The 15,398-nt window shown below is 41.7% G+C and overlaps 1 protein-coding gene and 1 long non-coding RNA gene across 3 annotated transcripts in view; one reads left to right on the top strand and one right to left on the bottom strand.

Annotated features, from left to right (window-relative positions):
- The first annotated feature begins 794 nt into the window (after window positions 1-794).
- The window catches only part of STAB1 (stabilin 1), a 94,311-nt gene continuing 79,707 nt past the window's right edge, over window positions 795-15,398 (top strand). The window contains exons 1-8 of one of the 2 annotated variants that reach the window (XM_083429271.1): window positions 795-1,341; window positions 4,115-4,251; window positions 4,574-4,689; window positions 5,482-5,567; window positions 8,629-8,698; window positions 9,058-9,153; window positions 11,612-11,728; window positions 13,029-13,225. In XM_083429271.1, the coding sequence (XP_083285397.1) occupies window positions 1,261-1,341; window positions 4,115-4,251; window positions 4,574-4,689; window positions 5,482-5,567; window positions 8,629-8,698; window positions 9,058-9,153; window positions 11,612-11,728; window positions 13,029-13,225 (900 nt within the window). In that variant the 5' untranslated portion in view covers window positions 795-1,260. Of the gene's footprint in view, window positions 1,342-4,114; window positions 4,252-4,573; window positions 4,690-4,917; window positions 5,145-5,481; window positions 5,568-8,628; window positions 8,699-9,057; window positions 9,154-11,611; window positions 11,729-13,028; window positions 13,226-15,398 lie in introns of those variants that run through there. The other variant, XM_083429272.1, reaches the window with a different exon arrangement.
- LOC310672438 lies at window positions 13,921-14,978 on the bottom strand. The gene is made up of 3 exons (XR_014508579.1): window positions 14,905-14,978; window positions 14,680-14,806; window positions 13,921-14,339 (listed from the first exon to the last, which is right to left on the bottom strand). It is a non-coding gene; the product is annotated as an uncharacterized lncRNA (long non-coding RNA).

The following is a 15,398-nucleotide window of genomic DNA, read 5'->3' as shown; positions in this document are numbered from 1 at the left end:
GGAGTTGGACTCCATTATCTGGAGGGCCACAGGTATACCACTAATGATCTAACACTAATGGTCCCAGAGCATGGTTGAAATGTACATGATGATGCTTGGAAACTAGTCCAAGTCTGGTCAGTGTCCAAATGGTAGATCTTTTGAGAACTTTAGGCCTGTACCATTCCTAGAGATCCATGCTGGACTAAAGGTGGGGAACAAATTAAATACATTTCAAAAACCTATTTGCTTTTCTTTTGTAGACTCCCACAGTATACGATAAACTGCTTCTAAAAGTCATTCACAGAGGAGCTACTGTTCAATAAACACATCTGTAGCCCCCTTGAGTGTTCAGAACTAGCTGTGTTCATGAGGTGTACATTCTAACTGCATAGTTTAAGAATATAATTTAGCCATTTTGCTTTGTAATTGTTCTCTCCAATGTTATAATTGTGATGGAATAGGAATATTCTGTGTAGAAATCAACTAAAAAGAGGTTCAGATATATTAGGGAAGTTGAATGTGGGGGGAGCCTGTATCTGTGGTGTCTTTGGCAGCAAGGTCCATTTCAAAACTGGCCCAAGATAACATATATTTTATCACTCCATATATTTGGGGAAAACACTATAGGGATTAAGCTCGCTGTCACTAACATGTCTAAGAAATAGTTGAGGCATTTTAGAGGGAAACTATCTTAATAATATTTTTGTGAAGATGATCCCACACATTTTTAAAACACCCCCCCCCCTATTTCTCAAATATGGCATGTAGTTTCTTTATTTTTTGAACAGTGGAAGCCTATTAAATAGCAGTAAAAACACAAAAACCCTGAAACAATTTGATCATACTATATTAATTTCCCATCTGAATCAAGATCCAATCTAGTTCAGCCTTCAGCTTTACTTCACAATAATATGATTAGCATACTCCTTTCCATACCGCTGAAAACGAAGGATTTCCTTCCTTCTGTTTTGAACTGATATGTGAGAGGAAATCCATAGACGTTTCTGTTTTGAGCGAACTTTTCCCCCCTCAGGATCATTTTTGTACCTCTGCTTTCTCCCCACTTTAAAATATCTGCTGACTGACAATTCATGCTCAGTCAAAGCAATGCTGCTTTTGTATACTTTGGAATAAGAGACTCGCAGCATGCGAAAGCTTTTTCTCTGTTTACGTTTAACTTCTGGTTTTCTTGGATCTGATTCTTAGTAGGCGGTGTTATCTTGAAGAAACAGCATCTTCCACATCTCCCTTTAAGCACTGGGGCTTTTCAATCAAGGCATGGCCATGAAAACTTCTGGCTTCTTCTTTTTATTCTATGCAGCATGCTTGATTTCTACAGCTGAAGAGAAAAGCCCGCAGGTAAGTTTGCTGCTGCAGCAGCCTTGGGTATTAGAAGGTGCTATTATATAGGCACTTACTTGGAAGCAAGCGCCGTTGAACTCCCTGGGATCAGCCTGTAGTGAAATAGACAACAGCATGTCTAGTATATTGCTGTGAAGTTTTATATTTGAAACCATTAAATCACCTCTGTAATAAGGCTTTGTGGCTGTGGCCAATTACTCAGTTTAAAAAGTGCCTGGCCCAGGTTAAGTTGGCTCTTAAAATAAGTTGGTTATTTTTAATTTGTATTAATCACAGCCACAGATAGAAACAGTCTTCTCTACGACAGTGCTTGCTTTCTCACACAGGTGAGAATGCCTCTTCTAAGACGGCAAATGCTTTCCTTAAAAACTATATTAAATTTGCATGTGCACTTCTGACTATGTAATTTATTACAGCGTGATAGATGGTAGATTAAGATTTATTTAACTTGGTGTCAACTGCTTGAGTGTTTGTGTGTGTCTGCATTCTTGTGTATGAAAAAATAGTTTGATAAGTAGGGTTAGATCCAGACTAGCCATGAGCACGGTTAAGTTCATGGGATGCTCCCAGGGATGGAAGGGAGGAGAAGGCAATTTTTGCAGATTGCTCCCCATGACTACCTGCAGCCTCCTAAAAGCTGCTCTAGATGGTTGAGGAGCTCTCTGGAACCATATGGGAGATGGCATGAATGGGGATTTGCAAGGGGAATTGATGGAAACTGTCTACACAAATGCACCTCGTCTTCTAGCAGGACCCTGTTAGGTTGGAGTCCCTTCCACAAACACAAGGAGCCCATCGATTCATGGAAGGGACTTCTGGATGCAATTGAGGGGCACATAGATATGAGTGAGAGACATATTCAGGAAGGCATTTGCCTCAGCACCAATAGTGGAGAGAAAAATAAATTGAGTACGTAGAACAAGAAGAATCAGAATTGATAATGATTTGGTCTTTTCTGTAAATATGAAAAACTAATCAAGGACCTTTGCATGCTTATCTGTACGCAGAATAGACTTTAGCTTGTCCATTGTGAAGTGAAAACCTCATAAACTTCCATTTATTTTTTTCATATCACACACTTCTGGAAATTGATTTTATACATGCAACTCAAAATAAATCATAGCTCATTCAAAAAAATAAAAAGAATCACCACATGAGGTGGCTGATAATTATAACAAATCAATAGCTCCATCCTCTCTATATCCCTGAACAATAATCATCCCAAGAACTGAAGCTGCCGTGCTACGGATCAGCAAACAATGAGAGAAAGAGAAGGCCAGCCATTTCCAGTGAATCAAAAGAAGCGGCTTCCCCGTGTACACCAACATTTCAATCTGTGGGATTTTGTAAATAACAATATTCAGTCCTGAGACTTCTCTCGCAATCTGAATATTGGGTTTTAAGTTCATGAGGGTAGATAGGCACGTCATTGAATTTTGGTGAATATTGTGAAGAGGTATTGCAGTCCGTTTATATCAGCCAATGCTGAGGTATTACCTGAAGTTATGAATCAATGGCATATCATGTATTTCTGAAGTAGGCTACTGCCAGAATCAGAAAACTTAATAAGGTGAACAGTTTAGTCTCCCTGGCTGGTATGTGTATTTTGCTTAGGCGTATATACTTCCTTTGATTTCACTTGAATTGTACACTTGCACATATCTGCAGTGTATTGTACAAAAAAAAAAAAGAATATGAAGGTTTGCCTGGACTTTGCACTTGTTGAAAAGTGAGGTATAATATTCTGGCTGGTCACTGTAGGAAACAGATGGCTGAGCTAGATAGAAAACTGAACTGCTTGGTCATAACAAATAATATGGTTTGCATGTACTAAAGGATTGCGTTCCTTAGCACAGTTACATTTTGTCACGAAGGAGAGCCCCTGGGAGTAAGCTATATGGGCAAACATGTATGAGAGACCCCTGGCATGTTTCTGTTGAAAGAAGTACAGCCATGGGAGTGGGTAATCTGGACAGGAAAAACTGCTGGCACAGGTGGGTGGGTGTCTGAAAGTTTTATGCAAGAGGTAACCTGAATTTTAAATGCCACTTTGCGGGGGTGGATAATTGAAATTGGAGAAACATCAGGCAGAGAAAAGGATAAATACCATCGTTCCATCTTCAGCAGATTTCTCTGCTCCACATCCCCCCCCCCCAGTGTTTTAATTGTGCTGGAGCTGTGCTGCCTGCCCTTGGACAGCACGTAGTTAGCTGCAGTGTAACTATCTGTCAGTGCAAACCTGTACATGCCACTCCAAAGTAGGCCCCATGAGCTCAATGGAACTACTGACACAAAAGTGATAACTGTATAGGATTGCAGACTGAATGAAAGCACCTGCATGTGGATAATCAGGGCCCCCTGCTATTGTCAGTGGACTTTTAATGATCTCAAGACAGAGATATAATAGCCGTTGCCTGATCACATTGACAAGCAAGCACCATATAAAGTGTCACAGTGCAGGGACAAGCAGTCTGTGTGTTCCACCACATCTTATTTTCTGTGAAATGTTGCAGAGATAGGTAAGTGTGCCTGCATCTGTCTAACTGCTTCTATTCACGTGTGCAAAAAAGGGAAAAAATTGTGCCTCATAAATGGTTCATTATGGCTCAATCAGCGTTGATCCCACAGTTCAATCAGTTGCCTCTTTTTCTAGACTGGGGATGAGAAATCTGAAAGAAAGTGCTTGAAAATCAGTTTCATCTAATGACTACCATATTGCAGTGCTGTTATGCGCTTAAGAATAATGGTGAATGCTCTTCCCACTTTCCAGTTAAAGTCTAAGCGATGTGACCAGAAGTTTACATATACACGTGATACACCTTGTACCTCTTGTGCTGTGGTTTCCAGACTGCCATGCCCAAAAAGGTGGTTAAAAGTGCTTGGAAAGGATGGGCAGAAGAACTGCAGGTGAGGCCTTTGCTGCTGCTGCTGCTGCTGCTGCTTTGTTTATTTTCAGGGTAACATGATGTCGAGCCATTGCTTGCTGTTCCCCTGAAGCTTTTCTGCTCACTGACACTGAAAGAGCCAATCCACAACATTTTTTTCAAGCTCTAGTATGACAAAGAAGCATAATGCAGGGTTGGGCTGTATGCAAATAGGAGGGGAAGATTTGATGCTGACTGTCTGGGTTCATCAGGGGCAGGGGACAAATTTAGATGCTGCTCCAGTGGTGTTTTTGAGTGCACCCCTTGTTTTCTCCTCTGCCAGACTGCTGTCGTTGCTATTTCAGGTATACACTCAAGCTAGGCGAGACTACTCTTTTAATCCCTGGTTGTGCTCAAATATGTAAGCAGGAATTTGAGGAGAAGCGCTGCTGTCCTGGTTTTTGGGGTCCTGCTTGCTACGGTAAGGCTTTAAATTAAGTGCATTAGATTCCAAACAGTCAGGGATCCTGGAGCTTAAACCATGGTTAGGGCAGGCACCTGGCTCTGTGTGCTCAAGCTTTGCAGCCCTCTTGAAACACGGAAGGGAACAGGAGTGTAAAATACTGGCCCCTGTGGGTAGACTGAAAACTCTGGATTGGTCCAACCTACTACAAAAACTGGGAGCCAGACAGACAGACCTTCTGCTCTGCCAGGTTGGCAGAACAAAGCAGGGTGGGCTGCACTTCAGGCTCCACTGCGGCCTACTTTTCTGCTCCTATCCAGACACAGCTTTAAGAACAGTTGCTCAGAATGGTCCTGGGTATACCCTTCTACGTGCAGGAGTGGAGACTTCCCCTCCATTCCAGTTCACTATGAAGAGCTTGGCCTACATTGTTTGAATAAGCTTAAGAACTCAGTTGCTTTAATAGAAGTGGGGTGCGGGCCATAGTATACCATAAGGACCAGTAATAGGCTCCATAATAATGTAAATAATAGGGCTGCCATACATCCGGATGTTACCGGGATTTCAAAGGCAGAATTGTCACCCAGGGGGAATTTCTGAAACCCCCCCCCCCAATGGTCAATCGAAAAAACATGGTTTTTTGGCATTTTTATAAAAGCTCAACAGCTTTGGGGTCTTTTTTGGGGGGGTGACCTGGTTTTCACTTTTTGAAATATGACAACTCTAGATAATAAAGGGGTGGGTGTGAGGAGAAACCAACACTGATTTTAGTAACTGAAACTGGTCTGCAACTGTGTTTTTGTTTTCCAGAATGCCCTGTTGGATCTGGAAACGTATGCAGTGGTCGGGGGACTTGTTTGGAAGGTTCAGCACAGAACGGAACTTGCATCTGTGAGGTAAAAGAGGGGCTGTTTGCAATTAGCAATGGTTGTTGCGTATTTCCTGGGGCTACGGTTGTACATCCAGTCAGGATAAACGAGAGAACAATGGTCTTCTGGGAAAAGATGTTTGCAAGCTGAAAAACATTGCAAAGGAACAAAGCTAGGGCAACTACAAAGAAAGCAGCTTCATCTACAAAGGCTAATAAGCAAGGGCTTCAGTTGACAAAGAAGTAGCAGTAGCACAGTCATATGATTAGGGAACCAAGGGCCTCCTTAAATTTGCCAGGCTTTCTGGGGTTTTTAAGTTTTGTGTTTATTCCACTTCAATATAGCTGGTTCTCTTGAAAATAATGTCTCAGTCAGATCCTCAGAATCCCTTTAGAGCCCAGTCGCTCCACAATGTCTCTTACTGAAAATCTTGCCCCAGCCCGCCGAGATTTCCTTCCTGTTATTCGGCTAAAAAAAACCCCATTGCTTTTGGCTGAGGCAATGCCTGTATATTAACGGTGGCTTTTTTCACTGGTAAGGCATTCTTCACATTTTAAGCAGGCTTTGAAAAGGGTACTACAAAACAGCTCAAAATGCACCTAACCAGATCTAATAAGTTGTTGTATGCTATTGAGAGAAAATTTCAAATATATTGGAAGTTTCTTACGCAGAGGAAATGATTTTTGTTGGGCAGAAGGGTTTTATTTTTTAAGATGAGGTTTTAAAGAATGGACTATCACACATTCACAATCTGTGTGTCTCTACTGTGTCTCTACTTACCCCTTTAAAAAGACCACATTTATGTAACAGTAGCACAGTATTTATTTCTCCATTTGGATTAAATACACCTACAGTAGGAATGAAGAACATGTGGCCCTCCAGATGTTGGTGGACTTCCAGTCACCCCTTACTGTTTGGCCTGCTGGCTGGGGGCTGATTTAACATATGGAGGGTTATAGGTTCCCCCATCCCTGAGCTTCAGACCACATATCACATTTTCTTGCATATATTATGAGCATTGCATTAGGGAAGGATCTGCTTCCTTTCATATGGTCTAGGCTATATTGGTGATGCAGAAAGCTCAGATCATGACTGTGTTCAGTTCAGTTCATGATAAGTCATTAGAATTGGAGCAGATGATCAGCGTAGTCTTGTTTCTAACCACTGAAGCATGGCAACGTTCATTACAATGAAATAACCCCTGAAATATGCATAGTCTCTCTTAAAATTTCCTTTAAAAACAGTGATTCCATTCTACAGCTTCTCAGGTTTCCTTACTGCATTGTATGTGCATTCTTTAAGTAAGAAAATGTCACCCTAGCACAGATACTGCTAATGAAATAAATTGTCATTTGCTGCTTCCTCATCGGCAAAGGGGGATGGTTTGCCTCATGTTTGTGGCACAGCATTTTAACAATATTTGAAAAATACTGGCTCTTAATTTAGGGATAGCAATTTCCCTCAATTTATCATTTCCCCAGTCTTGAATTCTGTTCCCCACATTTCTGCACATTTTTGTGATTTAAAAAAAATGCTTATGGTAATCCCTCAGCATTTTAGTGAGTTTCTCCTCATGAATATATTTTTGTATGCAGCTTTGACTTATGTATACATTTCTGCAAGAAATTTTATCTAGCACAATGCCTTTTTTGTTATTGTCATTAATAAATTCATTTATGTGAATGCTTTCTCCTAATATCTGCATTTTTGTATTGCGAAAATTACGTAAGTGCAGATTTTGAACAGTTCTCATATTGGTTCAGCAAGTGTGACTCTGATAGATTTGCTTTTAAAGGTGAACTTAATTGAATTTCCCCTCTACCCTAATCTTCACACACTGGCACACACGTGCATTAATTTTAATGTTTGCAGCCCAAAGAGAAATGGCTACGAATCAACATACACACTCTGTATATTTGGAATTCCCTTCAAATCATGGTTTTCATTTCTCTATGGCAAACTTATTCTCTGATCAGGCACACTGTCAATGGCTGCCAAATTCCGCAGCTGGAGGCAGCAATGCTTCTGAATCCCAGTTGCTGGAAACCACAGGAAGGGAGAGTGCTATTGTGACTGGGTCCTGCTTGCATGTTTCCCACAGGCATCTGGGTGGCCACTGTGAGAAGAGGATGCCAGACTAGCTGGGCCATTGGCCTGATTCAACAAGGATTTATTATGTTCTTGTTGTTGTTTAGTCATTTAGTCGTGTCCGCCTCTTCGTGACCCCATGGACCAGAGCACTCCAGGCACTCCTGTCTTCCACTGCCTCCCGTAGTTTGGTCAGACTCATGTTAGTCGCTTCGAGAACACTGTCCAACCATCTCGTCCTCTGTTGTCCCCTTCTCCTTGTGCCCTCCATCTTTCCCAACATCAGGGTCTTTTCCAGGGAGTCTTCTCTTCTCATGAGGTGGCCAAAGTGTTATGTTCTTACTGTGAACAAAAATTTCCAGGTTGGCCTTGATAGATTTGTGCACTTCCAAAGAATGAGCTTCAATCTGAATACAAGCCTAAAATGGGTCATTTGAATCATTCCTTATTTGTATGGAAACAAAAAAAATGCACTTCCTTTTATCTGTTTCTGCTTACTTCAGGAGAAATGTTACTTTCATAGACCCCCCCCTTTTTTGTCTCATGTGCATCCTGTATTTATTCTATTTATTTTCTTTAACAAAAACATTTTCATCCTGCCTTTCCATAATTGCTCGAGTCAGCCATCCATGTCATAAAAACAACACAAAGGATAAAAACTAAGAGAAACAAGCCAAACCAATGTGTAGGTCACTGGCTTCAAGTGGCATGGCTGCCCCTTGGGGCTAACTTCCCATTCATAAAATGTTTGTCAGACACAAGAAAAATTATACTAATAACAGTGCCTTCTTCTCAAGAAAAACAAACTAATTGGCACAATTTTGGAATCACTAAGTGTGCAAACAGGTGATTGACAACATGTATAGATAGAATCTCTCATTCCCTTTGTGTATGTGACAAGTCCAAGGTGAGTTTTACATCTGGATATCAAGCAAGGCTGTTGCAATGTAAGGGTCATGGAAGTGCCAATGCAAAAAGTTGTTCTTTTTAATTCATTTAGGAGAAGTATAGCGGCTATGCATGCCAAGACTGCCTGGATGAAACGCGTTTTGGCCCTGACTGTCAATCCGGTAAGCTTCTTGACTCAAGAGTGAAATTATTTAACTGTAATGAGTGACCCATTCTCAGCTGTAGGATAACTGCTGGGGTAGGCAGAGGAGATCCATGTGGACAGGAAATGACTGGAGTATTTTTGGGTAGGATCATCTTAGTTGATTTGGGAGACAGGAACCACAAACTCAGTGAGTGTGGAAATCCCTCCTTTCTCTTCTCTGTGTCAGGTTGCTTAGTAATGCCCTGGATGGGACACAAATATACTTTTAGCTATTTTCCTATGTGCAAAAGCTACTATATATATGTAATAGCTTTGGGACCCCCTACCCCATATTCTCCAGACAATGTTCCTTCATCATCATTTTCTCTCGCATAGTATGTGAGTGTCAACACGGGATCTGCAACCATGGACCTTCTGGAGATGGAAGCTGTACCTGCTATGCTGGCTATACTGGCCCAAAGTGTGACCAAGGTGTGTACTTTCTGCATGTCCTTTCTCACAAGATTCCTTAAAGAAAAACTCCATACAGAGCAAATGTAGGGAAAATAAACACTTTATGCCATCTTTATGCTTTTGCAAATATTGTATTACATTTGTTTGTTTGTTTGTTTGTTTGTTTGTTTGTTTGTTTGAAAAATACTGTTGAATAGCTTCCAGGATTGGACTACATATATTTACATTTAATAGTGTGGATCATAATGTTGGAGTCTCACAACTGTGGTCTTAACTGGGAATTCTACACAATTGGGGTGTGTACAAAAGAACCAATTTAAGCTAAATGAATAGAATGGTAGTGCTTCTCAGTTGGGATTTTTCTTGTGTTTGTTTTCAAATAATATGTCCCAAGAATATATAATATAGTTGTTACACTTAGGGATGTTCAAGGATTTCATTTGGTCTGTGTTTTAAATGAGATGGCTTTGTTAGCATTTTATGAACTAATACTGTCGTAAATTTTGTGATGCAAATTTTGTCACTGCAAAAAAGGTATCAAAATGCATACAAAAATATGCATTTTGGGATAAAACGTGTGCAAAAATAATGTGAATGTTTGTGACATATTTAAATCATAGATTGTTATGGAAATGGGTCAGTACAGACTTATGAATGAATGCATGTGAAACTGACATAGACCAGAGCTAGACCTCCAGCTGTATCTGGGGTGAGGTCCATAAATTATGGATCTATGTCTGGTTCTCTCTCTCTGGATGATGAGTATCTCGTCGAAGATTTACTTTCTCTACAATAATTCTGGACAGGCTTTGTGAGGAATGTTCACCTTTGCAAACTTGCTAAAATGGCAGGATGATGCAGGGGGCAGTTGTTTTGCCCCCTCTTTAATCATATCTGCTTAAGAAAGAATTTGCCAGAACTTGCCATTTGAAACTTAAAACGTTGGGGTGCCTGCCTGCAAGTAGACCTACTATCCACAATGAAGCACGCCTTGCTGGAGTGCTTCTTGACCAGTAATTTCTGGGCTGTTCTTGTTAAGGTGTGAGGTGTTTGTGGATGCAGAGGAAAGGGACAAGAAAGGATTACGTTAGGCTAATTTTGGGGTGTGTTTGTTCTGCACCTGCAACTAGTTAAGCATGTGAGAGGGACTCAGGACAATCTAAATACACTTCAGTTTGAAGCAAGCTTGCTCTTGGCCTCTGCCCTTGGCCAGAGCCTGGGTCGGAACACTACAAGGAGACTGTATGTTGCCGGAAAGACCGTAGACCAGGCATAGGCAAACTCTGGCCCTCCAGATGTTTGGGACTACAATTCCCATCATCCCTAGCTAACAGGACCAGTGGTCAGGGATGATGGGAATTGTAGTCCCAAACATCTGGAGGGCCGGAGTTTGCCTATGCCTGCCGTAGACTACAATTGTATGTAGCTTCTAAGCTTTGGAACTGCATTATGCTGCCAGTAAAAGAACTCACACTACCTAGAACTGTCTGGTGTTTTTTTCTATTCCATTGGTACGCTCCTTGGCTTGTGAGAACTGCAGAAACACCCCCCCCCCCAATAACTGGGTAAGGAAGGGCAACTAAGCAGTTCCTGACATAGTCGTAGCATGTATTCAGGGCAGGAACTTATTTATGCTTGGAAATGTGACAAATGTGGCTAATGCGTCCACATTTATTGCATGACCTTAGTAATCAAGTACTAACTGCCATATGAATTTATGCCTAGACAAACATCTTACAATGTCATGTCCGGCCTATGCCATCATTTTATTTATTTATTTAGAAGAATATGTATATGTTATGTTATGTTTACAATTTCTTATTAAAAATACTGTACTGCTAATGTTGCACACCTAATCCCTCTCTCCCCCCTCCCCAACACTTTATAATTTCCCTTTGGCCATGGAGCCCAAACTCAGGTCCTTCACATCCCAGGCAAGAGCTGTGTATTTTTGTTTGTTGTTTTTTCATTTGGCTTTTATTGACTACTCTACCTAATAGAACTAAACTGTCTCAGGGCCCATCCCTCCCTTTTCATACCCAATAAAATTGTGTCTATTCTACTGATTGTGTCTATATGTAAATAGCTAGTATTCTTTTTTTATTAAAAAAAACACAGCTAGAGCATGGGAAATTAAGAATGAACAAGCTGGAAAAAGATACTGAGGTGCAATCATAACACAACACAACACAACACAACACAACACAACACAACACAACACAACAACATCATAACATAACATAACATAACATAACATAACATAACATAACATAACATAACAACATGCAGCTGTGGATCTTGGGCCTAGATGTGCCCTTAGATATGCTAGATACTCATGCAGACCAGAATCCTGTGAGCCTTTAGTTGTGAGTAAACACACTGAGGCTTACTTACACGTAAGTGTACCTAAGGGGCTGAAAGCCACATATTTTCCTTGGATGTCCAGTTTAAAATATCTCTGTTTGAAATATTTCAGAACTTCTCAACTGTGGAGGTGTAATCTGCGAAGCCAATTCCATTTGTGTGGTGAAGGGTGGGCAGTCGAGGTGTGAATGTCTTCCAGGGTACAAGAAAAATGGAATTTACTGTCAAGGTGAGAGGCAATGTGTGGTATTTGAGTAGCACTTTATAGTGTTCAAAGCCCTTCACATGCATTTATAGCAAATGTATACTAATTAAACCTATGACAGCTTCAACAGTATATAAGCAGTAAAATGATAATGCAGTTGAATAATAATAATAAAAAAAACAAGCCAACCACCTGTTCTGTAGGCCTACTGAAATAACAATGTCTAAACAGCTTTCAGGAAGCTGAGTATCGAGTTACCTCCCCAAATTTCCCTGAGGAAAGTTCTAAAGTGTGAATGCTACTGCTGAAAAAGTCCTTCCTCCTCATTCCCACCAATCTAACTTGAGGCAAAGAAGGACCTCAGGGCAGAAACTTATTCAAAAGATCCCGAAAGAAGGGGAACTAGTAAGAGAGAAGTGTTGCCGTACGGAATCAGGGCCCAGGCCATTTAGGGCTGTAAACTTAACAAAATCACTACGAATTGTGCTTGGAAAAACACCTTTGAAACCAATGCAGTTGTTAAAACACGAGTGCTGATGTGTTTCCTTTGGCTCATCCATGAAAATTAACCCAGTCTCCACATCTTGAACTAACTGAAGTTGAACAATTTTCTCATTTAGAGGATATCATTGTAGTCCAGTCTGGCATGTATCAAGGAATGACCAGGATAAACAGTTGCCTCAAATACTACCTGCGGATCCAGGAGCAAGGGCTGGAACAGCACTCCAAAGCAATGTACCCAATCTTTATTTAGGCTTCTGTTAGGTAACCTCTCCTTTTGGATTGAGCTTTAGCTTATTCACCCTCACTCACTCCCTCATTGACTCCAGTCACTTATTCAGAACATCTACACACTCACCCAGCCCTGTTAAAAGGAAGTAGAACTGAGTGTCATCCCAAAACAGCTAGACTGCTGCTCCCTACATTCATGTAGATGTTGAAAGGCATGGGGTCAAGTTCAGAGCTTTCTGAAGATCATTGTATAAATCCCTTGGGACCAAGGCATCAGTTTCCTAGCACTGCTGCTGAGGCCTCATAGAACCACCAGAAAGTGATGTCATTGGCCAAATCAGTGACTGCAGTGCCAAGATCTTGACCTGGTTGATATTAGCTTTGGTGAGGTACATGTTGCACAGATGAAGGAGACGCTTTCAAATTAGATCACGTCTACTGAATTTCAGCAAAAAAATTATCCACGTACATGCTACCCCTTCCATTGGTTGACTGTGTAACTATACTGCACAGCCTTTAAGGTCTGGGGGTTAGGCATCTTTATCCAGTCTATCATTTACCCATAATATCCTTCATTTACCTTTTTTTCCAGACCAGGATCCTTGCAGCTCCTACCCATGCTCCTCGTTTGCAACTTGCAAGACTCTTGGGCCAAACAAGTATGAGTGTACTTGCAAAGCTGGGTACCTCGGAAATGGGAAGATTTGCCAACCCATAAATCCTTGTCTCACTGATAATGGAGGCTGCCCTAGAAATTCTTCCTTGTGTAGCTATATAAGACCAGGAGAGGTAAGATGATTAATTGCAGTTAGGTGTGCTAATAATGTGCAGCAATAATAATAATAATAATAATAATAATAATAATAATAATATTTATTTATACCCCGCCCTCCCCAGCCAAGGCTGGGCTCAGGGCGGCTAACAAGCAATAATAAAAACAAGTTGAATGAATACAACTTAAAAACAAGATTAAAATACAACATTAAAATATTGAAACATTAAAATATTAAAATGCAGCCTCATCACAAGAGGAGAAAGGAAAAAGAAAAAAGTAAGAGGGGGTGGGAATCAAATTGGCTCCAAGCCAAAGGCCAGGCGGAACAACTCTGTCTTACAGGCCCTGTGGAAAGAAATCAGATCCTGCAGGGCCCTGGTCTCATGAGGCAGAGCGTTCCACCAGGCCGGAGCCAGTGTTGAAAAGGCCCTGGCTCTGGTTGAAGCTAATCTAACTTCCTTAGGGCCTGGGACCACTAGGGTGTTGCTGTTTATGGACCTTGAGGACCGTGGGGCATACCGGGAGAGGCAGTTCCGTAGGTACGAGGGTCCTAGGCCATGAAGGGCTTTAAAGGTCAAAACCAGCACCTTAAATCTGACCCTGTATTCCACCGGGAGCCAGTGCAGCTGGAAAAGCACTGGGTGAATATGCTCCCATGGCAGAGACCCCATACAGTCAGATATATTGGCTACCACAAGACCACACAGGTTCAGCTGTTACTGTTCTGCCCTAAAAGCAAATGACACTGTGTGCAGTTTTCTAGATAGTTTTCAAAATGCCGGTAGATGATACTTCCTAGAAATGGAAGGGATAAAATTTATAAAATCACTTGAAAGCTGAATAATTTATCAGCGGAGAATAAGTCATTGTGGATTACTTCAGTGGTCACACTCTACAGTACAGATTACTAGAGAGTCACACTCTGTGCAACAAAGAGTAGTCAGCTTGCAATAAGGATCTTTTAAGTTTGCGTGTTCCAAAGTGCAGAAAGTTTCCAGAGAAAGGTGGGAGTGAAACTAGACCCAGCCAAGACCATCTCTTGGCGCCATTGTTGGGAAAGCTGCAGGTAGCCCACTCTATGTGTCTTTGGTGTAATTTCTTATGGTATGTTCTCAAGCATAGGTTTGTCTGCAAAAAAGAAAAAGAGGGGGGGAAGCATCATAAGCACTTGTTTGAAACACTTGCATCGACATACATGTTTATTTCATACTGAAGTGCATGTTGGTTTGGAAGTTAGTCCCACTGTGTTTATTGGGGCTTCATCCCTAGTAAGTATGTTTTCAGATGGCAGTCAGAATGGTCTTTTGAGGTTCAAAATCGTTAATCAGGACCACCAGCTGCTGCCATGTGCCCCATTACACAATGGACTATTAGCTTGTACTTTTAATAATAGTATCCCAAAGTTGAAATACGTTCACGGAATATCAGTGATATTTTATGGATGCTTTTATTGATATTGGTCACTTACCACCTTGCTGGTGAGTGGCAGTTGCGGCTCGGACGTGCGACGCCATTTTAGGATGTTCTTTCCGTCCTCTCCAGCTGCCATGAAGGCTCACGGGTTCCCGCCAAACTCATCCTTCAAACGAGCCAATCTGCAGTGGGGTGGGGCACAGCCATTTACTTAGCCCGGCGGCTGGGAGCGTCACTCACCCTTCCCCTCCCTTCATTAATAGTTGATTACTGCTCTCACCATTTCTTTTCAGCTAGGAGCGCTTTGCTGTGGTCTTTTGGCAGTTGCTGTATTTGGAGCCAGAAAGGAATTTCCCCTGCTCTGCAGGTTTCACCTTTCCCATAGCACTAGTCACAACTTTGACGGTTTAGGCCTTGGGCAGAAGCCTAGAGTCTTCCATCCAATCGGGGTGTGGTGAAGTGGTGAATCACCCACCCCTTGTTCCCTGTGATGGTGATAACAGGCTACCCCGTTAGAAGGGTCCGAAGGGAAGTCTCTGTCCAAAGAGCCAATTGTGTAGGGCTAGTTCCTTATGAACTGCAAGGAAGAGATGCTGAAGGAGCCTTGTGCAAATGCTCCCTCAAAGATATCATGTGTTGTTGTTTAGTCGTTTAGTCATGTCCGACTCTTCGTGACCCCATGGACCAGAACACGCCGGGCACTTCTGTCTTCCACTGCCTCCCGCAGTTTGGTCAAACTCATGCTGGTAGCTTCGAGAACATTGTCCAGCCATC

This window comes from Podarcis tiliguerta, assembly GCF_965153285.1.
Source record: "Podarcis tiliguerta genome assembly, chromosome: 2".
Taxonomy (NCBI): Eukaryota; Metazoa; Chordata; class Lepidosauria; order Squamata; family Lacertidae; genus Podarcis; species Podarcis tiliguerta.
This window is presented reverse-complemented; position numbering and strand designations above follow the sequence as displayed.